At 39.7% G+C, this 24,184-nt stretch overlaps 1 protein-coding gene and 1 long non-coding RNA gene across 3 annotated transcripts in view; one reads left to right on the top strand and one right to left on the bottom strand.

Annotated features, from left to right (window-relative positions):
• nos1 (nitric oxide synthase 1 (neuronal)) overlaps window positions 1–24,184 on the top strand; it is a 32,150-nt gene that overhangs the window by 5,767 nt on the left and 2,199 nt on the right. The window contains exons 1-26 of one of the 2 annotated variants that reach the window (XM_055161350.1): window positions 3,881–4,046; window positions 4,837–4,974; window positions 9,350–9,495; window positions 9,864–10,026; window positions 12,303–12,394; window positions 13,881–14,022; window positions 14,832–14,971; window positions 15,876–16,050; window positions 16,126–16,227; window positions 16,311–16,505; window positions 16,670–16,755; window positions 17,376–17,520; window positions 18,189–18,293; window positions 18,382–18,440; window positions 18,711–18,827; window positions 18,901–19,075; window positions 19,142–19,280; window positions 19,397–19,475; window positions 20,364–20,557; window positions 20,913–21,082; window positions 22,272–22,482; window positions 22,971–23,058; window positions 23,178–23,299; window positions 23,401–23,549; window positions 23,626–23,820; window positions 23,997–24,115. In XM_055161350.1, the coding sequence (XP_055017325.1) occupies window positions 4,855–4,974; window positions 9,350–9,495; window positions 9,864–10,026; window positions 12,303–12,394; window positions 13,881–14,022; window positions 14,832–14,971; window positions 15,876–16,050; window positions 16,126–16,227; window positions 16,311–16,505; window positions 16,670–16,755; window positions 17,376–17,520; window positions 18,189–18,293; window positions 18,382–18,440; window positions 18,711–18,827; window positions 18,901–19,075; window positions 19,142–19,280; window positions 19,397–19,475; window positions 20,364–20,557; window positions 20,913–21,082; window positions 22,272–22,482; window positions 22,971–23,058; window positions 23,178–23,299; window positions 23,401–23,549; window positions 23,626–23,820; window positions 23,997–24,115 (3,428 nt within the window). In that variant the 5' untranslated portion in view covers window positions 3,881–4,046; window positions 4,837–4,854. Of the gene's footprint in view, window positions 1–3,880; window positions 4,047–4,836; window positions 4,975–9,349; window positions 9,496–9,863; window positions 10,027–12,302; window positions 12,395–13,880; window positions 14,023–14,831; window positions 14,972–15,875; window positions 16,051–16,125; window positions 16,228–16,310; window positions 16,506–16,669; window positions 16,756–17,375; window positions 17,521–18,188; window positions 18,294–18,381; window positions 18,441–18,710; window positions 18,828–18,900; window positions 19,076–19,141; window positions 19,281–19,396; window positions 19,476–20,363; window positions 20,558–20,912; window positions 21,083–22,271; window positions 22,483–22,970; window positions 23,059–23,177; window positions 23,300–23,400; window positions 23,550–23,625; window positions 23,821–23,996; window positions 24,116–24,184 lie in introns of those variants that run through there. The other variant, XM_020919064.2, reaches the window with a different exon arrangement.
• On the bottom strand, window positions 189–3,674 carry LOC129411226 (uncharacterized). Its single transcript, XR_008633197.1, has 3 exons — window positions 3,639–3,674; window positions 2,383–2,523; window positions 189–885 (listed from the first exon to the last, which is right to left on the bottom strand). It is a non-coding gene; the product is annotated as an uncharacterized LOC129411226 (long non-coding RNA).

Below are 24,184 nucleotides of genomic sequence, written 5' to 3'. Positions count from 1 at the left end.
CTGTCACCATAACACATTTTAAAGGAAGAATGTATTGCTACAGATACATCTCAATAACAAGATAAGACCAGCAAACTAAAAGTACAGTATCATTAAAAGACTTCAACAAATGACAAGCTAGAACTGGCCATAAATGTCATTTATTCAACCCACAATATGATAATTCTCTGGCTTTGTTTTCTTGAATAAAATAACTAAAAATTTTAATGCACAGGCTAATTTCACTGGGCCATTAATGATTTGTCTTTAACTTTTCCAGTGGATGTTGCTTTACCTGGAATATTCCACAGTAATGCATTAACCTTACCAATGTGTGGAGATGAGTGACAAACTATAACTGGTCATAGATTAAACCTTAAAGCTCAAATCTTGTTTTACAACAAAATAACTACAGCCTACAAATCTGAAAAGTAAATGCTATAAATATTAAACATACAGCATTTTAAGTCTACAAACAAATTGTTGTGACAGGCTTACATGCATTCACAGAAAGTTCACAGAAATCCTAGAAGTTTGTCTGCAGTTGCCTTTAATACCACCACATGCCTCTATCACTTTCTAATGCACTATAATCCGCACTTTAGCTTGTAAAACAGACCCTGGACTTGTCATATACAGAAAAAGCTCCCATCACCTAAGGTATTAGTCTCTTCCGGCCCGGACACACACAAATCTGCTGTAGTTTTAAATCCAGCTTAACTCTTCGCATGTGAGGGTCCGCTGCTCTCAGGTCTGCGTATAATCTGCACATGTTATCCACCCACTTGCTACGTCACTGGCTCCTCCATGAATGGGTCCGGAAGAAGCCGGAGCGTTGCAGGAGGCCAGATGAATGCACGCAGCTGTTGATCCGTGGCCCCTCTTGAAAGTATCCAGCCCCCAGACCTGCAGGGAGAGCCACAGTGTTTGAGAATAGAGGAGGAGGAGACTTTTCAGTGGTTACATATGCAGGCTGCCACTTTAAGATCTCCCCACTGGGGGGCTATAGAAAAGTGATGGATTTGGAGAACAGGCTAAATGTGTAGTGGTTTTGCAGGTAGAATTTGAAATCTGGAGTATGACTATAGTATAAACATATTGGTGGTTGAATAATTTGACTTTTTGCTGTTTGACACTGTTTTAGGAGCACAATTTATAATAAATCCTTAATTTTCTTTTCAACTAATAAATTAGTATCCTCCCAGTAAGTGAGCAGTTTTATTAAATCAAACTTTTTGAAATGTGTGTGTCATAAGAAAGTGTCATAAGAAGCACTTTAATTTTACTTTTTGCTTCAATTGTATATTCATTTCAGGTTGTAATATAATATTGTTTAACTTGACACCATAGACTTAATACAAATGATTTTTAAGTTCCACTAATTAAAAAGTTAAGATTTACTTTATGGGGTATTTAAGTGTAACTATAAAAACTTTGTGATTTAAGTGGCAGCCTTTTGGAAGTTTATTTTAACAATGGTGCTCGCTGACATTATTGGTTGACCCAAAATGAGAATAATTTATCTGGATCCCCTGAATATTTTTACTTGATCTTAAATCTTAGCAGCGCATTTGAAGCAGAGTTCCTTTGATCACATTTTGGAGAAAGAGAAAGTAAAATTTTTGTGTAAACAAAGTACTTGACATGTACCTGCAGTTCAAATTCAAATTTCAGATATTTTTCATGTTTTCAAGAGGCACATGAATAGTCTGTCTTAATCTGTGTGACTGTATTTGATGTTTTAAACAGACTGATTCTTTCACAGTAAGCTACTTTTTATACATTGTGTGCCAGCAGTGTAGTTCTTTCTCCCTCATTATAACCAATTATTAAATGTATCGCTTCTGTAAGAGTTAATGACATCATTTAACACATGAATTAAGTCTCCCCCACTTCCCCTTTACCTCCTGTTTGTGTCTCATCAGTTGCAGTCCCCATTATAAGTTTTAATTGATAGACAAGGAAAACTTTTAAACTACGTAACTGCGTTTACAAGAGAAGGCTCTGATGATTACATCCCCCAATGAAATTATCTTGATCAGATTAGCTTCAGTTATGTTCATTTCCAGCTCCATCTGTTCATCCACACCTTCTCAGCCTGGGCTTTGTGATTGACGAGTGACAGGAAGCAGACGTGTGCTAATTATTACCTGCTCTCCTGCTGTTTTAAAAGGCTATTTTTATGAGAAAATGAAATGTATTATAATCATTTTAATGGTGCAGTATTATGCTGATGTACAGGATTTGCCTTTTTAATTTAAATCTTCAATATAATGAGTTAATTTTCATAACTGATCTAAGAGTGGCAGTAGCACACAGAAGCTTGAGACTTTTTGTTTGTAATTTTAATATTTAGGATTTTATACTTTTGCTCTTTTCAGTAGTATAGTTTGTAATATTTACAAAGGTTTGTGGTTCGAATCCCATCAGATCCACTGGCCCACAGGTTAGCAGCGTGATTCCAGCTCCCCCAGATGCTGCTGCTGTGTCCTTGAGCAAGACTCTCCTCCCTCACTGTCTGCACAAGCTAATGTACTCTTGAATCTTTAAAGGAAAAAAAAGTACTATGTAAATGTGACGCACAAGTCATTTTACATTGACAGTAGCTAATACATTAAAATATAAAAGTCAATCAAATTTAAGTTTTAATTTCCTGCATTTTATGATCTGCAGAGCCCAGTAGTTCTTGGCTCCTGATCCCTACAGCAGGGGGGGCGCTGCTGCTGGAGCATGGATCTAAGAATGAAGCTCCTTTTTTAATCTACAAAATCAAACTGTCTCCAACCACAGTCCTTTGCAGTTTGAGAGGCCACAACAGGAGCAGTGTGACTGGGGTATTTAAGCTGCCATTGTTTCATTGTTGCTCTGAAGCAGCTCCACTGTAGATGAACAATGCCGAGGGAGATGACTGCGAGGCCTCTGAAGGTGTACGATTGATTACTCTGATCGTGGCAATCACCAGCTGCTCTGCTTTTCAGATGCTTGCAGTCGGCTGTGGGTGAAATTGCAGGAATTCATGAGTCAATAGACGCGAGGCTGGAGAGCAGGGCTGCCTGGTGTTGGCTTTCCTTCAGCCTGCTGCTAAATTCTGATTGCCTTTATCCAAGTGAGGAATACAGCTCAAACAGTCAGATGGGTGCACATGGGTTTTGAACAGAGCAATTAGTTAGTAGTGTGTGTATGTTCACTTTTGAAGGAAAAAATAAAAAATCACTGGAATGATCTAAACTTGCAGTAAAGGTGCACTATGTAACATTTCTGGTAGAGGGTCCGTAACCTAGCCTGATTCACCAGCCGATTTAACTTTGTGGCCACCATCTGACCTTGCAGCATTAGGATTTGTTCGCTTCACAGTAGGTGGGTACTTTATTTTTTATTTAACCAATCTCTGCTCTTTGGTTGTGACATATATAATGTGCTGCTAACAGGGCTAACTGGTTGTGACGGAGCAGGCTCGTCCCTAAGAACGCCATCCCTGGGGAGAGCACGTGAAGACCCGCGCGCCCGTTTCCGTATGCTTTGCGCACCGCTTGCCGTACCATTTTAACCTAAATAAAAATTTCCCAACACCTCCTGCGTGTCGTGCCGCGACTAAGGGTGCACACTTAGAAGCGCTTATTCAATTCATGTAAAGCACGCTTAACAATACATTTACTTACCCCGCGCCGCCGCCTTCGCCCTCCTACCGTGGGGTGTTCTGGCAAACCCGGACACATCCGCGCTGGGACCTTAAATCCTGTCGTTGCGCGGGTTCAGGGGATCAGGTGAGCAACAATTAATTTGCATGGCCAATTAAAGGTATTGTCGGTCTCACAGACCACATATACAAAACCCTTTCATTTTGGGCGCAAGCTATTACGTATATAGAACAATAAAGCGAAGGAACGTAGGCCGTTTAATTGTAGAAACGGCGTAATCACTATTATTGGGGGGGAATTATGTAATGTGGGAGGGGCAAACGGGGATATAAAGGTGCGCTCTCCAGCTCTGTCACCAGTCGCGACCAGGTTACGGTGGAGGTAACTTGTGTGGAGTGAGCCAGAGCGAACGAGCGACCGAGAGCGTGAGTAAGTGAGAGAGCGAGCGAGAAAACGCTGAAGGACTTAAAGGGGAAGTCCACCAAAAACTTATTTTGTTTTTTTTGTTTTTTTTTTCACACCACCACTGTAAATATTTTTCCACTCACGTTTGGCACCTTTTGCACTGTTGGAGAGCACAATAAACCACCGAAAAGCATTTCCTGGCTAAGCCTGAGTCTTTTGGAAGAACCCCACCACACTGGTATATTAAGCTTTTTTTCAAATCTCATTGGAAGAAGGGCAATAACGTCTTTCCCCTTGATAAAATTCACCAAACATTCTCTTTGTTCTGGTTTTAAATCCTCGGGAATCGTTGCCAACACAGAATGTATGGCTCTTCGCTGACTGGCTGGTGCTCAGACTCACACTTCCAGGGTTCTTACAGTCTAGTGTATTCTGATTCCTGACCTAGTCGCTGGAGAGAAATTAAATTGCCTGGCTATCAGTCACCTCTCATGAAAACGTTGCTTTGCCAAGATGAATGCCAGTATAATTTTACTAGTCTGTTGCATTTGTTCACTTACAGGTGTTTTTATTGCTCAAAAACATGAATTCTTAACTGTACTTACTCCACAGATCTGTTTTTTTATAATTTGACCTGATGGTGTCACAAGCTTGTCTCCATGATGAGGGATTAGTATCATGCCATACATTATATGGAGAAAAGCAGGTGGCTGACCCTCCACCAGAAAAGTTACAGTGCACCTCTAAACTCAGTCCTTGTGTACTACCAGCTTTTCTAAAAAAATATTCACATTTTTTGTTTTGTGTTGCACAGGCTCAAGCTCCAGGCACGATGTCGCCCACAAAGTCTCACCAGAACGGCAGCCCCTCCAAGTGCCCCCGCTTCGTGAAGGTGAAGAACTGGGAGACTGGCACGGTCTACAACGATGTACTGCACCAGGGCATCACCAAGGTATGCTCCTCTACTACTAGGAGAAAGCCACATTCTTTCTACATGCCACAAATACAAGTGTGTGTAGCCTTAATTTGTTTTTATCAGTTCTGACTCACTGAGCAGGTGACCGCAGACTGTATGATGCAATTCTAATGTAATAAAAACACACCTGCTTTGCAATACTTGCCGCTAAACCATAACCGGTTATCTGTGTAAATGATAATAAATCAAGTTCTAAAAATAATTTGGCTTTGTGGATGAAGTTGTTTCAGAACTAGGTTTTATCGATAATGTGACTATTTATAGCTCAACACAGCAAACTGATAATCTTCAAGAATTTAGCCTCTTTCTTCCTCAATTGAATGATTAGATTTGTAATTGCTTTGCAGTGAATCATAACTATTTAATAAGACCACCATGCTTTTAATATTTGAAGAGTCACCTGAGTGATGTGGCAAAAGAAAAGCAATATTTTTTTACTTTGTATTGGTTAGTTCCTTTTTTGGAAACATTACATTGAACATGATACTTGAATTGCCATTTAAAACTGCCCATTTTAATTGCAAATCTGTTCCAAACATGCTTTTATTGACAGTTCAGAGGATTGGCTGTAGACCTCTTAAAACAACCAAACTGATCATTGCCAGTTCTAAATTACTGAATTTCGACTCCAAACTCACTTGTACAGCTGTCTTAGAACTATCATAAAATAGTTAAAAGCCGTTTTCATTAAGAAGCCCATCTTGTCCCATTTTCTGAACTGTTATGGTGTTTCATTCGCACATGTTTAACACAGACCCGGCATATTCAAAGAGAAAACTTACTATTCCACCTTGATGTCTTGTGGTAATACAGGAAGCTCCACTGGGTTTTAAATTGCAGAGATGTAGACAGACAAATAATAAAGGAATTACTCAAACATGTGTGAATGAAACAAAACACTACTTTGGGTATGATTTTGAGGATATGACAACATTTTAGTACGACTTAAATTGACTCTTGTGAGCTTTTGCATAATAGAGGACCTTGAAGTTTAACCTAGACTCTTCCTGTTGTCAAAAAGAGCATCACTATAGAAGGACTTGGGCCAAAAATACTGCAGTGGCCATTCGCAAACAACTGGCGGCCAACAGTTAGGTGACTTTTGAGGCGAGCGCTTGTGTGCATCGTAATGAGGCACTCTTCAGATTTATTCTACATTGTGGACGATGGCATATTCACGGCTGATCCGTCATTTACCAAAAGGACAGCTGGCTGCTATGAATGCCCCAAGCAATAAGAGCGGACGAGCTAGAGCACAAGTGATTCCTTTGTCTTATTTTCAACACTCTATGCTTTAACATGCACTTCCCCCTTTCAACAACCATATTTGTTCTGTACTAGGAATATTTTTTGTCATGTTTGTGTAGTTTTAATTTGTATTTTGCATCATATTCTTTAAAACTAGTTCTTATAGGTGGGAGATGTATTGAAATATTGCAATTGTGTTCGGATGTATGCAAAATATTAATCTAGTCCAGTCCATTTAAAACTTGACAAGTACTTCAAGAAGTGACAAATGTCTAGTGTAATCTCCCAAACAATGTAATTTCACCCTATTAATTTTAGAGGGACTATCGATTGGCTGTTATTTGCTGTTATTTTTAGTGTATTTAAATCTCTAGAAGATATTTGGTTTGGCTAATGAAATATGCATAAAGAACACTCCTAAAGCTTTATTCAAACACTTTTGTCCAAAGAAGGTAGTGCAAAAAAAGTGATTACACTGATCTTGTATCCTGTTTGATTTTAGTGCAAACTCATCCATGACCTTGTTTTTTTATAAATGAGATTATTTGGGGGAAAATTTGCCCTACATATCGGCCCAAAATTATCAGCAGAGCTCATCGGCCATTGGTTTCTCTGGATTCTAAACAATCAGCATCGGTCATAGAGAGACATTTAAATTCATTTGTCAACATTGCCCGCCCATATTTGCTCTACACAGCTCAATTTCTTGCAGTTTTCATTTGTTTTGACTAGCAGGAACAAAAGCTTTTGTTTGAAACTGGGATTTTTTTTTTTTTCTTAAATTGTTGGAGGGTCATGAAGTAGTCTATTTTGGCTCCAGTGCAGCGTTTTAAACAGTGGCTGTGGGTGGTTCCATGTAAGAAGCTGCTTTTATCCTCAATGGGGGTCATTGGTAGATTTCCAGTTTTTCTGTGCTGTTGTTGTCAATGTTTGTGGTCTCTTGGTAGTTGCACCGCATATTACGCCATTTTCTGATGTGTTCTAATGTTTCCTTATCACAAACATACCTAGAGTTTTGTTTCATTCACACGTTTAATGCACAAACCCTGCATATTTAGGCTGAGTTCTTCTCTCAAATGGAAAACTCTGTTCCACCTTTCATGTGGTAATACAGGAAGTGCTCCACTGTTGACTCCATACACCATCACTAAAATCATTTGGATAATTTCAGCCCTGCAGTCTCTGAAAAAAGATAGCTGTTAACTTAATCCACCTTTTCATGACATCAGAAGGTGTAGCAGTATTTTAAGATTTGGGGATGTAGAATTGCTTGGAATGTGAATGAAACAAAACACAAATCCACGTATGTTTTGGGGAGGTAACGACATGGCTTAAAGCTCACAAGATTAAATTTTCTGTAATACAGGACCTTATAAGGTGTTTGTTCAGATCAGAAGTGACAGCTGACTTGAGTTATAATATGAATATGACCACACAGCATGCTCTATGGCTTCCTGTCTGCAATTTATAGAGGTAATTCCAATAGATGACTCATGGACTTGCTCATTCACTCCATGAGAAAGGGAACTAATATCCACAGTAGAAAAGGGATGGGAGGAGTACTTGGCTTGAGGCAAGAGGTGGGAGCTATGTATCAAAACGGATAATATTGCAAAATTACAATGTCAAGTGGAATGCCTATTATAAACTATTAAACATTGTCTAAACGTCTGCAGAAAACTCCCTTTATAGTCTTGTTTGGGAGATTACACTACCTTCGGTTGTTTTTTTTATGGTCCATTCATATTTTGTGCTAGACTTGAACCTCCTCCAGACATTTACAGACACATTTTAGTGCATTCTTGATGCATTATCAGAATGTATCAATATTTACTAGGGATATAGTCATTCCATCATCTTATATCTGCAGATACTGAAACTAGCTGGATCTCATGTACATCTCATAGCTGGATGTGTCATTCAGATACTATTGTTGGGCCTTTTTAAATGGATTTAATAAGACTACTTACTGACTGATTTTGGGCTAGAATGTCATTGTTAACTTTTATTCATACACAGCTGTTAGGTAGTGATTTAAAAGGATAAGGGTGATTCTATAATTAGGGTTACATTTCACTTCAATAAAAAGTGATTAAAAAGTTGTGTATTTTTTTTTAAACATAATTGCATATTTTCAAAATAACCCCCTTGAGAGGACAAAGAATTATTTGCCCTGCTTAAACTTGTCATTTTAATATTCATAAGTGTTTAACTATTTTGTCAACTGGGTAACGGGCCATTGACACTTAATATTGATGTATTCTCAAAGTGCCACACTTTTGATACCACGTTTGTTTGAAAGGTTTTTGTCGTTTTGCCACTGGCTGTAGTGGTTTGGTGACAGATTTAAAATGGGGAATTTTGAACAGTTTAATGATCGATTAAGCAGAATGCTCACTTATTTTTATGCACAACTTAAAAAAAAATTACACATGTATAAATTATTGTTGGGTAATTGGGCTAAAAGGAATTGTATGAGTAATGCTTACTGTAATTTTTTCATGCAATAGGTCGCTTGTGTAATTTAAGTGTTTTTTAAGGACATAAGTTCCACTTTCCGTCTCTACTGATGTCAGCAGATTATTAAGGTCAAAGTATTGGTAACAGAACTGAAATATCTGTGCATCCCTAATATTGATCACCCCTTACTTGAGGCCTTGTCTATGCATATTGATTGGACGGTGATTTTATGTTGAGCACTTTCACCAACATGTTTATATAAAAAAGACAATATAATATTAAAATCAGGACTAAACGTGGGGTGTTAGTTTTATGCAGCTAAAACCTGAAACAGTACTCTCTGAACATGGGAGACAGGCATGTACTTTGACAATGTTTGAAATCCATGCTCAAAATGTTTAAGCTGTGCTGAAAGTTTTTTTATTCTGTAAAGCACTCTGAATTACTGTGGGAATTGCGCAACTTTAATAAACTTTCCTTGCCTTTTACAGTTTGAAATATTTTGGTCCAGTTCATAATTTTAAAAGTAATTTCCATACGTGCCCTCTGAATTATTTGCAGCTATGTCTTGTTTAAGTTTGTCCTGTGGAAAACTCATTCAGATCCATTTAAATTCTCTAATCTTTGACCCTTTTATTTTTAGAAGTCGGTGTGCAGTGAGAGCATCTGCACCGGTTCTGTGATGATACCCAACCACTTAGTTCATAAAGCGGAAGAGGTCAGGACCAAAGATGAGCTGCTGTCATTGGCCAGAGACTTCATTGACCAGTACTACACCTCCATCAAAAGGCAAGGAGATGGTTGGGTTTAGAAGATTAAATACATGGTGTCTATGCAGGCATATCAACTTATTTAAATGTAAAAGATGGATGGATACAGAAAAGTACCTCACTAGTACAAAGAGAAAAAGCTCCGACAATGCATTTTTGAGCTGTAAAAGGTTGTGTGGTTTGTTTTTGTATTTATGGGGAAAAAATTGCTGTTTAAGTTTTTCATTCTGCAAATTGAGGGTTATTTCAGTAACATAATTTCAACATTCAACATTTTCTTCAATACATCTTGCTGCAAAATGTGTTAGCATGTCAGTACACACACAAATAGGCCTGTCTCATGATAAATTCTTGCCTAATAGTCATTATTCCTTACAACTCTATTAGGTTTGGCTCCAAGGCCCACATGGACAGACTGGAAGAAGTGACTAAGGAAATTGAATCATCGGGAACGTATCAGCTCAAAGACACTGAGCTCATCTACGGAGCCAAGACCGCCTGGAGGAATGCTGCACGCTGTGTGGGGAGGATCCAGTGGTCCAAACTGCAGGTAACTATAGCAACATCTCAACTTGTAAGTTTAATTGTGTTTTACTGATGAGCACTACTAGATTTTTGTTTTTTTAAATGGGAACTGCCTTTTTCTGGTGGATGTTTGATCATATAATTTTGCCTGAAATGGTCTATCTTGTATGTGTGCACTTTTATTGCTAAAAAGGCATTGAAAAAACAAACCATGCAGTCACTTGTACTGTACAGTATCAAATCTGTTTAACATTCAAGGCAAAAAAAACTCCATAAAGCAAAGCAATGTAGTGATGTATGATGTGTAGTTTTCCTTAGTATGAGTGAGGAACTTTGTATTAATTGTTCTGTACTACAATAAGATTTGAGCTGTAGAGTGTTGAATAAATAATTATCATAAAGTGTTTTAATGTAGTCATTGCAGCTCATGTTCATTTAACAATACTGTACATGTATAGTTTTTGGGTTACCATATTTTCTGTACTATAGGGCACACTCATAAGCCAAAAAACAAATGCGCACCCCAAAATCCAGAGCACCCTATACATGAATCCACTCGTGTGTCCCAGCACGACTTCAGTAAACTACAAAGCCGCACCACCCGCAGCGCACGCAAACACGCACAGAGCAGACGGTGACCACGCAGCAAAAAAACACCCGCAGCCACACATCACTCCAAGCGGACAAGGAATGGAACGAAGGAACAAACCGATAAAGCGAGTGCAATGTGCCACTTCTACCCACAACTGAGGCACTGCGAACACGCCAACAATCCAGCGTTCCCAGACAGCACCCTCCCTACGCACCACAATTGAACAAAGCTGAGAGTCACCGTGAACATGCCAAACAAAGTCTGACTGACCCATCTAACTGTTGTGTCATTTAATGCACCTTTTTATAGTCCGGTGCGGTTTATATGTGAAAAAAGTTTGAAAATAGACCATTCAATGACGGTGCGCCTTATAATCCACAGCACCCTATAGTGCGGAAAATATGGTATTATTTCACTTTCTTAAGGGCTACCACACACTACAGGAGAATTTGACAGATTTTAGGCTGCAACTGGCCGATCCCAGAGTTCGGGAAGGTGTGGCTCGACTTTATCGCAGTCATGCCAGACACAAGTTTGATTGGAGTCGGCATTGTTCTTGTCAAATCTGCAAATGAAATGGTACGTCAGATCTTTGCTTGCATATGCCTAATGCAGCCTGAGGGTAGTGCAAAAATGTAAACACAGGTGTGCACAAATTACATCTTAACATGATCCCACAGAGAACCAGAACACCAGTTGCAGTATGGTGTCAAATTAGTCTAAATAGTGACACAGCGCCACATGGTGGTGGTATAACATGCCCACCAGGACTATCGGTCCATATCCGATAGATTTGAACAGATAGCCAATATGGGCACTTGGACCCAACAGATATTATCAGCCGATATGTCTCCTAGTAGCCACCAAACATCAACGCTACGATAAAGCCAATAAAATGGGGGCAGACTGAATTACGGACACAGGGGCACGAGATACAAACACGGAAGCTGCAAAAATGAGGCAACTTTTGTACTCTCCTCTGGTAAACTGCAGCATGTTATTCATTAAATTTGTCCTCAGTGACACCTAGTCCACAAATCAGTGCTATTAATCCAGTTTAAATCATTCTTAAAAGTAAAGGCGAGGGTAGCTCCTCAGCGGATCAGGGTGAAGCCATGCATTAGCAATCGAGGGACTACTCCTGTGTACTTTATCCTTCTGTGCATTAAATCATGCATCTAAATTATTGCACCACATTTCAGAAATAAGTTTTTTTGACTTGCATCTAAACTCAAAATGCAATGTTCTGATCTTTTTGGACGCTTAACAGTCCACAAAGTGAGTGTTTTTACTCTAGACAGGAAACAATTGACATGAGGTGTGCTCACAACTTTGTAGCCTGTGGTCCACAGCCATATCCCTCTGTGGTCTTTGTGATCTGAGATTTAAAATATCATAAGATTCTCCTTGTTTGTGGTGTGCCCTTTTTGTTTAAAAAGTGTTTAAGACTGTCAAAGCATTTAGTGTGGCAGCCTTAAGGGTATTAAACATGATAATGTATTGTCTTTTTCTTTAATAATATGTCGCACTTCCAAATTTGATCATGACAGGCCTAGCTGACCTGCTACAGAATCTTGTTTCATAAGTTTAAAATGGTCATGGCTAACCTGATAGTCTACTACTTTATACAGTCTCTTGAGTGTGACACACTAAGGGTTTATGATTACTTGATTCTTTTTAAATTATGCAAATTTCTTTGTCCATTTCAGGTTTTTGATGCACGAGACTGCACCACGGCTCACGGAATGTACAACTACATTTGCAACCACATTAAGTACGCCACCAACAAAGGCAACCTGAGGTAAAAATCTTAACTTTTTTTTTTTTGACTTGTTATTCCTCCACTGCACCCCATCTGTCTCTGTCCATTCCCATGGCCCAGTGCATGCTTGTCTACCCTGACGTGACCCACTGTCCCATCTGTCAGGCTGTGTGAGCTTGTGCCTCTTTAACACACTTTCAACACTATCTGCTGTCTGTCTTTTGGGAGAGGGGCCCATCATCTTTGGACCTTAGCACTTTTCTGCCAAGTCATAATCGCGTGTGACACCTCTTATTTACTTGTCAGCTGATGGATGGGTTGTGACGCGTTACTTCATTTAGATCTGGCCTTCTGAAGGACGATGGGACGAACGTTGATGGCAGAATACATTACATCCACCCCACCGCAGATTTGAGTGAACAAATGTGTGCTGACAAAATCTTGAATGACTTTGGGAGTAATTATAATGAGAAATCTGTTTTTTAATTGGTTTAATCTGACTTTATAACAGGCCTAGAATGTCTACTCTATCAGAAAAGAAAAAAAATGCCTTCACTACTGCATGAAGATGTGGTGATAATGAATACTGGCTTGGCAGTTTGAGAACTGCAAAATCACAAACTAGGAGCATTAGTTTGTTTGTAGTTGTATTAAACAATCTGCATCTGAAATTTTTAGGCAAACATTACAAGCAAATTGAGGTGGTAATTTGCTGCCTTTTGAGTTATTTGAATAGACAGAATATTTTGTTCTTTTACTGAGGACATTTTAATACAAAAATCGTGTTTGTAGAAGTCTAAAGTGCAAGGGATTGAGTTGGATTTCTTTCAAAAATCATGTAGCTTTTATGGTTTATATGCAAGCACAAACTGACTGCGACACCATTCTGGCCACATGTAGACAGTGACACTAGTGGCCCAGATTCATGCCAGCTGTGCTCCCTACAGCGACTTACAGCAGCTTAGCAGTACTAACACTTTACCCTGTGTAGCAATAACACTCCAGATACAGACGAGGCCAAAGGTAATGCCTAGATGGTCCAATTCCTGGAAGTTTGTTTGGAATGTGGACTTGTATCCGTCATCTTTATTGACTCAGAAGTGGGGCTGAACAATTATGGGAGCTGTATCAGTCACCATTTTGTCCTCCTGACAGGTTGTTTTTGAAGTTTGTTTGGTTTTAAAAATTTGGCATCATGTTTCAGTCACTTAAACAGCGTACCTGTAGTAGAGAGTTAGCAGGGTTTTTTGACATTTGTGCATTGTTATCCTATCTAAATTTGAGCTCCCAAATTAATCTTGCTGCCATGCATGGCTCATAGCTCTAGGTCTGTAGCAGTGACACATTTATAGTGCAAGGGATACTCCATTTTTCATTATCTAATGGACTACAGCGCAAATAATTGTCCAAAAATACATACTATATATAGAGCCCCCCCAAATGTATCTCAATTGTAAAGTCGGTAAGCAAAGACTGGTTACTTGTTCAATTGCTATATAAGCCTTTGTTTTGCTTTTATATGCAGGTCTGCAATTACCATTTTCCCACAAAGAACAGACGGTAAACATGACTTTCGTGTGTGGAATGCCCAGCTCATTAGATACGCCGGTTACAAGCAGCCCGATGGATCGATCCTGGGAGATCCTGCAAACGTAGAATTCACTGAGGTAGAGTTTTACAATTTTCTTGAAATGCAGATGACAGGATTTTATATTCTAATAACTTGGTTGGGTGGTAAATATTCATCACATGTTTTACAGCAGTTTGTGGAAAAGATACAAACTACTGGAAGTGGCAGTAACCTAGTTCACCTTTGTGATCAACACTGAAAGTAGTTTTTTGTTTTTGTTTCACTGTCTCTTTTTTTTTTTTTTTTTTTTTTTTTAAAAAAAAATGTTTTAATTGGTGTAATCATGACTGTGCTATCGATGTTTTGGCCCTTAACATATGGTTGCTAGGTAACAACAGTAATCTGTGTATCTCACATCTACTGCCCAACGTCTAACCAGGAAGTAAAATTCTAAAATGGCTATAAATTTTGTAAGATGTCTTTGCAAAATCTTAAAGATGTACTGCGTAACTTCTCATGGCGCTTTTTTGCCTGGAATGTTCCACAGTAAAACATTAAACGCTTTATCTTGGCCTACTTTCATTTCTGCTTATCTTCATGGAGTCAGATCTGTGGAGAGGCATCTGTTTATCTTGGGAATGCCTTCATGGTATTAAGCAATAAGAACACCTGTAATGGAATAGCACAAAATGGACAAGTTTAATGACGTACTCTGGAAAGTTGCAGGCAAAAAAAAAAACATCCTGGTGGAGACAAGCAGGTGATGAACTCTAAAAAGATGCATTGTGTAACTTTTCTGGTAAATATAATTACGTAACCCATGTTTTAGTAAAAAGAAGTGTAACCAGTTGTACTAACTATAATTGTTAAATTACTTTCTGTTCACTCCTGGGTTTGTCTGCGTAGATTTGCTTGCAGCTCGGATGGAAGCCGCCAAAGTCACGATTTGATGTTTTGCCCCTGCTGCTTCAAGCTAACGGAAATGACCCCGAGCTGTTTGAAATCCCAGAAGATCTTGTCCTGGAGGTGCCCATTACACATCCCAAGTGGGTATCTTCATTTATTTTTACTAAAACACACAGATCATGCAAATGTGCTACTTATTCCCAGTTATCACAGCTTGCCTTTCTGTTGCCATGCCAGTTTAGCCATGCTGGTTACAATTTATTTTTATAGTCTATTGTTTTGCATGCCTATTGCGATCCTTGTACATTTTTACATTGGTGGTTGCTGTGCAGATCTCATGCTTGACAAAGTCATAATATTCCTCAGCAGTGTGACAGTTTGCATGATAAAAGATAATAAATAAGGATGGATTTCACACATAGTGACCACTACGTTGTGACACTCTACAAAAAGCAGTGTGCTATCCCTTGGGACACTGCTCCTTGCCAGATTGTTGAAAATTGGCATTTGTAGCTCTGCAGTCCTTAGTTCCAGCAGTCACTTCTCACACTCTCAAATCTCATGTAATGCTGAGCTGTGGTTAGTGATGGCAGTCTTTACAAATGAACAGTCATGTTATCAAACCTCCAGAGACACTACTGAGTAATGGGAGGTAGACTGGGCTCTTGTTTTAGACGTTTACAGTGTCTTAACTCTGATCTGAGCTGAACAAGGGGTGCTATATTGACCCAATTGGTGAGGTACCATTACTACACGGTGACTGAGTTGGTGTCAGTAATATTACATATATGCTCTATAGTTCATTGTATCCCCTTTTTGAGAACCAGAGGGTCAAGAGATTTTTAAAAATATACATTTGAATATTGCAAGTTACTATCAAATGACAAGTTGAAAAACTAATAATAAAATAAAATAAAATAATGTTGGGTTTGGGTTGTCCTGAACACTATCTTAATTTTTGGTACCAATCTGAAAAGGCTTGGAACTCTTAAATTGGAAATGATTTACCACAAAAAGTCATCAGTAAAAATGTTTTATGTGCAGATTTGAGTGGTTCAAAGATCTGGATCTGAAATGGTACGGCCTGCCTGCAGTGGCCAACATGCTGCTTGAGGTGGGGGGGCTGGAGTTCCCTGGGTGCCCCTTCAGTGGCTGGTACATGGGCACTGAGATTGGAGTGAGGGACTTCTGTGACTCTTCACGCTACAACATTCTAGAGGTATGAACAAGCTCTTAGAAGTGACACACCAATGACACTGTATACAATTAACACTAATCAAATGTGTTTTTATAGGAAGTTGCAAACCTGATGAATCTGGATACAAGGAAGACCTCCTCCCTATGGAAAGACCAGGCTTTAGTGGAGATCAACATAGCAGTCCTCCACAGCTTCCAGGTAGGCCTTTATTATTATTTTGGATTATTTTAAAACGTATCAAAAAATGCCTAATGAAATCCCTTATTAAAATATTTTAATAGTCGTGCAAAGTGACCATAGTGGACCACCACTCGGCGACAGAGTCCTTTATGAAACACATGGAGAATGAGTACCGTGTTCGGGGTGGTTGTCCTGGAGACTGGGTTTGGATTGTGCCTCCGATGTCAGGAAGCATCACACCAGTGTTTCACCAAGAGATGCTCAATTACCGGCTCACTCCTTCTTTTGAGTACCAGGTAAAGATTGAGTGTTCTTCACCTTTTTGTGACATTAACCAGATTTGAGCCTTTGTGAATATAATATTCAGATACATACATACCCACACTTTATCCTTTTTATTCTGTGCTTTACATTTTGATATGGGATCTTGAGATGATCACTTTGTGTATTCCCTCTGTAGCCTGATCCATGGAACACTCATGTGTGGAAAGGGGTCAACGGGACGCCTACAAGGAAAAGGGCCATCGGGTTCAAGAAGCTTGCAAAGTGAGTATGCATATTAAAGCCTACCACAAGTACATGTCACATTTCTTAATTTCCATATTTAACACACAAACCCTTCATATCTGGGGTGAGTTCTTCTCTCAAACTGAAAACACTCCACCTTGTGCTATCGTGTGGTAATACAGGTGCTCCACTGTGATTTTAAACTCTCATACACCTTCAATAGAATTTGGATGATTTCAACCCTGAAATTACCAGTCTTTGCTGAACTAAAGGTAAAGATGGCTGTTGACTTAAACTACTACATGACATCACAAGGTGGAACAGAGCTTTTTGAGCTGTGGATATGCAGGCAGGCTAATGATGGGGTTACTCAAATGTGTGACTAAAATAACTCATCAGAACCTACAAGACTTGTTTTAACATGGCTTAAAGCTCACAAGAGTCAATTTTGCATAATATAGGAACTTTAAAACTTAAAATCAACCCCTTGGTGATTAATCAGCTTTGCACAGACACTGAGCAATTATAATATTAGCAGAATATACACAGAGGATATGACAAGCTGGGTAATCACAACTGTCACCCTCCCACTCATTAGACAGGGTTATCTGTCATGAGTCAACATTTGGTCAGTTGTATATTCTGTTTATTTTTGACAGGGCTGTGAAGTTTTCTGCCAAGCTGATGGGTCAGGCCATGGCGAAGAGGGTGAAGGCCACCATACTGTTTGCCACGGAGACGGGCAAATCTCAAGACTACGCCAAAACTCTATGTGAAATCTTCAAACATGCTTTTGACGCGAAGGTACACTTGCTCTTTCTTGCATCATATCTGAAAATTAAAATTGCCATAGAATCTAATGGAAAACACACCAGGACCTTCCCCCTTCTGCAGAGCGGACTGCAGATTTACTTTTGAGATTTCTATTCCTGTTCACTTAGGGCAATGATACAGTTTTAAGACTGCCCAAAACCCCAACGATCCAATAGCAAATGCTGCAAGTGTGAATGTGCTCAGAAAATGGAGGGAGACTCATCCTTCTCTCAATCATATACATTGTTTAGCTCCAGGTCACATCTCATTTTCCCTTCTCCTTTCCTCCATGTAAACATCTTTTAAGAGGCAATCCATGCGTGTGGGTGTGTGAATAGATTGCAGGGCAGTTGCTTGCGCCCTGGGCAGATCTTTGTTGTCGTGTTGTGGGGCTAAAGCCTGTTTTTCTTTTCACGCCTTTGGTTCTGTGTGTATGTGAGGAAGGGTGGGGGGGGGTCATCTTGGCAGACAGCACCATGAGCGAGTGGACCACATTGTAGAAGCCCTCTCTGTGGCGGCAGCATATTATCATCTCGTTAGGGGTGAGGACAGAGTGGTCATTACAAGCTCCTCTGCTAGCGGCTATGTGTTCAGCCTTAATTCACTCCGTGTCATTGGAGTGTATATTCAGTGCACTGCTCTGCTGTCTGCCTCTCCAGGTTATGTCCATGGATGAGTACGATGTGGTGGACTTGGAGCATGAGACACTGGTGTTGGTAGTGACCAGCACTTTTGGGAATGGGGACCCTCCAGAGAACGGGGAGGTGAGCAAATGTCCCATAAACCAACAGTGCTTAATTATGCACAGCCCAGCTCCCTAATTACTATTGGCCTTTTCTGTGTTCTCTGCAGAAATTTGGAGCTGCCTTAATGGAGATGCGTCATCCGACATCCAACACTGAAGACAGAAAGTGAGTCCATGTGAAAGACTGCAATTAGTAAAATACAAAAGCTGCAATTTGTATGTAGTTTTATTTTCTCAAAGCATAAACTGATTTCACAACTGTAAGACCTTTGCAGACATCCGAAATACATGTGAATCTTGTAGTTAATTTCATTCTCTTGTTGATGCTTCTTTTTTTTTTTTTTTTTTTTTTTTTAACAAAATGACATGCCTTCATTGGGTTTATTTGTATTGCACATCAAATATACTACTGAAAATTTTCCTTTTTTGGAACCAGGAGTTACAAGGTGCGCTTCAACAGTGTGTCCTCCTACTCTGACACACGCAAGTCCTCTAGTGATGAACCAGAAACCAGGATTAACTTTGAGAGCACAGGGCCACTGGCTAATGTCAGGTACACTACATTTTATTGTTTAGTAAAATGTATTCTGTTTGCATCAGATGTTTCACTCTTTGCTTCGCTCTAGGTTTTCGGTGTTTGGCCTTGGCTCCAGAGCATACCCACACTTCTGTGCATTTGCCCATGCAGTGGACACACTGTTTGAGGAGCTTGGAGGGGAACGTATTCTGCGAATGGGAGAGGGAGATGAACTCTGTGGTCAGGAAGAATCATTCAGAACTTGGGCCAAAAAAGTCTTCAAGGTGTGTGTAATTAATACTTTTTGCTTTTGCAGCTTTTTAATCATTGCAATTTAATTTTGTTTGCAGGCTGCATGTGACGTGTTCTGTGTTGGTGATGACGTAAACATTGAAAAGGCAAATGATTCTCTGATCAGCAATGACCGCAGTTGGAAGAATGGCAAATTCCGCTTGACGTACACTGCAGAGGCCCCAGCACTTACAGAAGGTCAGGGCATGAAATTATGTATTTGTATTCACTTTTAGACACACAATGTGAAAATCTGAATAGCAAAACATGTATAATTGAGAACGGTGTTTTAAAGGTGATTTTTCTGTCTACAGCACTGTACAACATTCATAAGAAAAAGGTTTATGGAGCAAAGATGCTGGAGTCTCAGAACTTACAAAGCCAAAAATCAAAGTAAGTGAAACAGACTTTCTTCATTTACAAGCCCGCATTACTCTGGTTCTCTGTAGACATTTAACAAATCTGTCTTGTCCCAGTCTGCATGTCAAAAAACAAGTAACAGTAACAGTAACTATTCCTATACTGTTATCACTACATCCCAAATATAGATGAGACTACTCTGATCCTATACACCTCACTCAGAATTCTAAATATATTTATATAATTCAGAGGGGTTGAATCTTACATCTAAATTTCCGTTTACACAGTGAGCTAATGTTACCTCATCAAAAACATACTTGTAGTTTCATTCACACATGTTTGAGTAGTCCTCATTTAATCTAAATCTCGAAGCTGTCTATTCCACTTTGCGATGTCATGAAGTGGTAGTTTTTAACAGCCACATTTGTGTTTAGTTGATTATCAATTCCACATGTGACATGATTCTAGTGACTGTGTATGAAAACATGACATCACAAGGTGGAACAGAGTGTTGTGTTAAGAACTCAGCGTAAATGATGCACAATCCCTGCATAAACATGTCAGAATGCAATACAAATCCAGGTATGATTTTCCTGAGGAAACCACATCATAACATGGATCAGAAAATGGCAGAACATGGGCCCTTTTTAATGCGTTATTGAGGTTTGAGCCTTGACTATTCATATGTGAATGAATAGAGCTGACTCACTGCTAAACAAATGTGCCTGTTGGTATAAAATGACCTCAAACCTTGAGTATGCGTTTTAAAAATCCTGCTCAAATCAATCAAGGCCAGACATTTGTTTACATGCATGCCAAGAAAACCATAGTAACTGGCACTTTCACGCTGTACATTCTTTTGTGTAATGGTGCCAATAAGGAAAGTAATATTTAATCCCCACATCTCTGCCCTTTATGCAGTCGCTCCACCATATTTGTTCGGCTCAACACAAACAACCATGACAGCCTGAGCTACCATCCCGGCGACCATCTGGGCATCTTCCCTGGCAACCACGAGGACCTGGTTACGGCGCTCATAGATAAACTGGAGGATGCACCACCTGTCAATCAAATAATCAAAGTGGAGTTTCTGGAGGAGAGAAACACTGCCCTTGGTGGGTGACATTACCAACTCATCTTACTTGAAATGCTTCCCACACAGAGACTGTATTTGTAAAGACATCTCTCCTTATGAGAGACAGGATTTGTCCAGAGAGCTGCATATTGGCAAACAGTTGGTGGTTTTGTGTGAACAAGGTGTTAAGTAAAGCTGCAAGTCTGGTCTTAATCACTGGAAATTCGCTGGTTTCACACATATTATTACAGAAAATCTTTTACTTAAAATGTATATGGCCTAAGACTATATATTTTCAGTGTTTATAGTTTAAGTGTGGGGTATGTGGTTAAGAAGATGTGAACATTTCTCAGACATGATGTTTATGCCAATGTTATTTCTATTGTATTGTGAAGGTGTTATCAGCAACTGGACACATGAGACAAGAATTCCACCCTGCACAATCTACCAGGCTTTCCAGTACTTCCTGGACATCACCACACCTCCAAGCCCAGTTCTGCTGCAGCAGTTTGCGGCTCTGGCGACCAACGAAGACCAGAAAAAGAGACTGGAAGTCCTCAGCAAGGTAATGAGACCAATTAAACTACTGGCACTGAAATTGGGGAAGTTCACCATGTAACCTTTATGGTGAAGGGTCCACCACCTGATTTGTCTTCATGGAAACTTTTTTTTTTTGTGTGTGCATGTAATGTACCACAGAATGGCATTAATCTACCTCCATGAAGGCATGTTCACAGTAAGAATGTAAAATTTTACTAAAAGCCTGTTTAAAAAAATAAATAAATCAACATTTGAAAGTTTAATGCCATACTGTGGAACTTTCCATGCAGATAAGCAGGTGTCTGACATCCCATCAAAAAGCAAATTGTTTTGATACCGCTTAAATGCACAACTAAGTTTTGAATCTACTCCAGGGTTTTAAATGCAGGTGCATTCTAATTATATTCAAGAGATTTTCAGAAAGGATAAAATATATATTTGTAATTTTAATCCTGGACTAAAGTTGGCTAAATAAGTTGTGTTAATTGTTCTGAAACAGTTCAAAATCCTCCTGATTAGTGGACATAAACTGTTTAGTACAATTGCATGTCCACTAGTCTCATTTCTCTTGTAAGGCTTTCAGCTGGGGACGTACAAATTTATTAAAGGCAAGTCACGGTAACAAAAGCTTGAACCAATTTAAATCTGCTTAAACACTCTTACCAAAGCAGTCCCCCTCACAGTGCCTCCACATTTCATGTTTCTGTCAATGTGTGGAAAAGGCGACTGAGGCCGAGCAGTGACTCATGTTCAAACATCAAATCATTGTCACAAAGCAAGAGGAAATGGAGGTCTTCAGAAAATCACTAGGTTAGACTTGGGCTGGCACAAATTAAGCAGCATTTAAGCAGTGTCTCACGTATATGTCTTTTTTTTTTTTTTTTTGCCTTTTGTGATGTATCCCAAATTGTAAATGTGCACAAACTTAACAATTTGGCATCATTTTGGTCACTTTAAGCCAATGCAATTTTCAGTTTATCATGTAGTAGTCACATTATTCACATTATTTAACACAAGGAGTGTGTTGTGGAGGAATTGTTTGGCTCACCCCATTCTGGCTGTTTCTCTGCAGAATACATTGCCATAGCAACAAGTATGTTATCCTGAAAACAAGGGGCTAACACTAAATCTTGTATAATCCAGGCTCTATCAGTGTGTTTTGTGAACTATCCCTGGGTTCTGTCTGACATGTGTATTCCCTCTCTTGTCTCCAGGGCCTGCAGGAATACGAAGAGTGGAAGTGGTACAATAACTCCACTCTAGTGGAGGTGCTGGAGGAGTTCCCTTCAATTCAGATGCCCTCCACATTGCTTCTTACACAGCTGCCCCTGCTGCAGCCCCGTTACTACTCCATCAGCTCCTCACCAGATCTACACCCTGGGGAGATCCACCTGACTGTGGCTGTGGTCTCCTACCGAGCCAAAGGTAACTCTGCTTTCTTTTATTTCACAACATGACCTAAGGTGTATTCTGTTTTCCCTTATTCTCTGGCAAATCAATATTCTCAGTCAAAATACTGCGAGCTCATTTGGTGTAGTGAATAAAAGCAGCGGCTGTGGTTCTTCAAGGTTGTTGCAAAAAATAAAAATCCAAAATATCAAATGACTCAGTGGCTGTAAAAGCCTCCAGTGGCATGAAGGACACTCATTTCAAGCCTTGTTAATACAGCCTTCTTTTGTGAAGCAGGCAGATCACAGGTGTAAATGTAATCTATATTACTGTTTCAAGCTTTCATCAATCTACCTTGTCTCCAAACCAGAGAAGTCTACTTGTGAGAGCAAAGCGAGAGAAGGCTTAAAATGTGCTTGAGTCTTGTGCCTTGAACATGTTATGGCCACTCATATGCACTTGGTTTGTGCTGAGTGGGTGTATGGAGGAAACTAAAGTGTTTGCCTGTTAATGATTGCTTTCAGATGGAAAAGGACCTATCCACCATGGAGTATGCTCTTCGTGGCTTAACAGGATACAGAAGGGGGAGATGGTGCCCTGCTTTGTCAGAGGGTAATTAAATGATACGTACTTATGTTGAAAGGTGTCTCATTACAATTGTAATGCACTGATTGAAAATCTTGGTCATCTGTGTTAGTTAATTAAATTGGTGTGTGTGAACTGTGTTGTAGGGCTCCATCATTCCGTCTTCCTAAAGACAACCATGCACCCTGTATCCTGGTCGGTCCTGGGACAGGCATTGCACCCTTCAGAAGCTTTTGGCAGCAGAGACTGTATGATCTTGAACACAAAGGTGAGTGTTCATTTCTGTCTCAACACAAACAACCAAAAATTATGTCTAAAATTATGTTTGGATACACAGCCTATTAATCTTGAACGTATATTTGTGATCAGGGATTGAGTCGTGCCCCATGGTCCTTGTATTTGGCTGTCGGCAATCTGAGATCGACCACATTTACAAAGAGGAAACCATCCAGGCTAAAAACAAGAACATCTTCAAGGAGCTCTACGCTGCATATTCAAGAGAACCCGGCAAACCAAAGGTAAAGAACCTCAGCGCTGATTTTATTTTTTTAATTTAGTAATGGTAACACTAATGGTCATGTGGATGTGCTTCAGAAATATGTCCAGAATGTACTGCGCGAGCAGCTGTCGGAGATGGTGTACCAGTGCCTGAAGCTGGAGCGAGGACACATCTACGTGTGCGGAGACGTGACTATGGCTGGAGATGTTCTCAAGACTGTTCAGCAAATCATCAAGCAACACGGCCACATGAGCCTGGAGGACGCAGGCCTCTTCATCAGCAAACTCCGGGTGAGCACTGGCCCATTTTACCATTTTACACCCTCAACTCTTCTTCTGGTTATGACACTAACACAAAATGACGTGCAAATGTTACATGACCATACAAATCTAGACTGACATTTTATTTTATTTTTTTCTACTAAACTGCAATGTTCATATAAATGAGTTTGATTCCTTTTTGTCAGGATGAAAACCGCTACCATGAGGACATTTTTGGTGTTACCTTGCGCACCTATGAGGTCACAAATCGCCTGCGCTCTGAGTCCATCGCCTACATTGAGGAGAACAAAAAGGACTCTGATGAGTGAGTACCTCTCAATCATGTGCACCAGAGCAGCAGGCCATTTAGTGAGAAACGGATCTCCTGCTGAGG

The sequence above is a fragment of the Boleophthalmus pectinirostris genome, unplaced genomic scaffold (genome assembly GCF_026225935.1).
Source record: "Boleophthalmus pectinirostris isolate CB_2022bp ecotype Guang Dong unplaced genomic scaffold, ASM2622593v1 HiC_scaffold_4, whole genome shotgun sequence".
NCBI lineage: Eukaryota > Metazoa > Chordata > Actinopteri > Gobiiformes > Gobiidae > Boleophthalmus > Boleophthalmus pectinirostris.
This window is presented reverse-complemented; position numbering and strand designations above follow the sequence as displayed.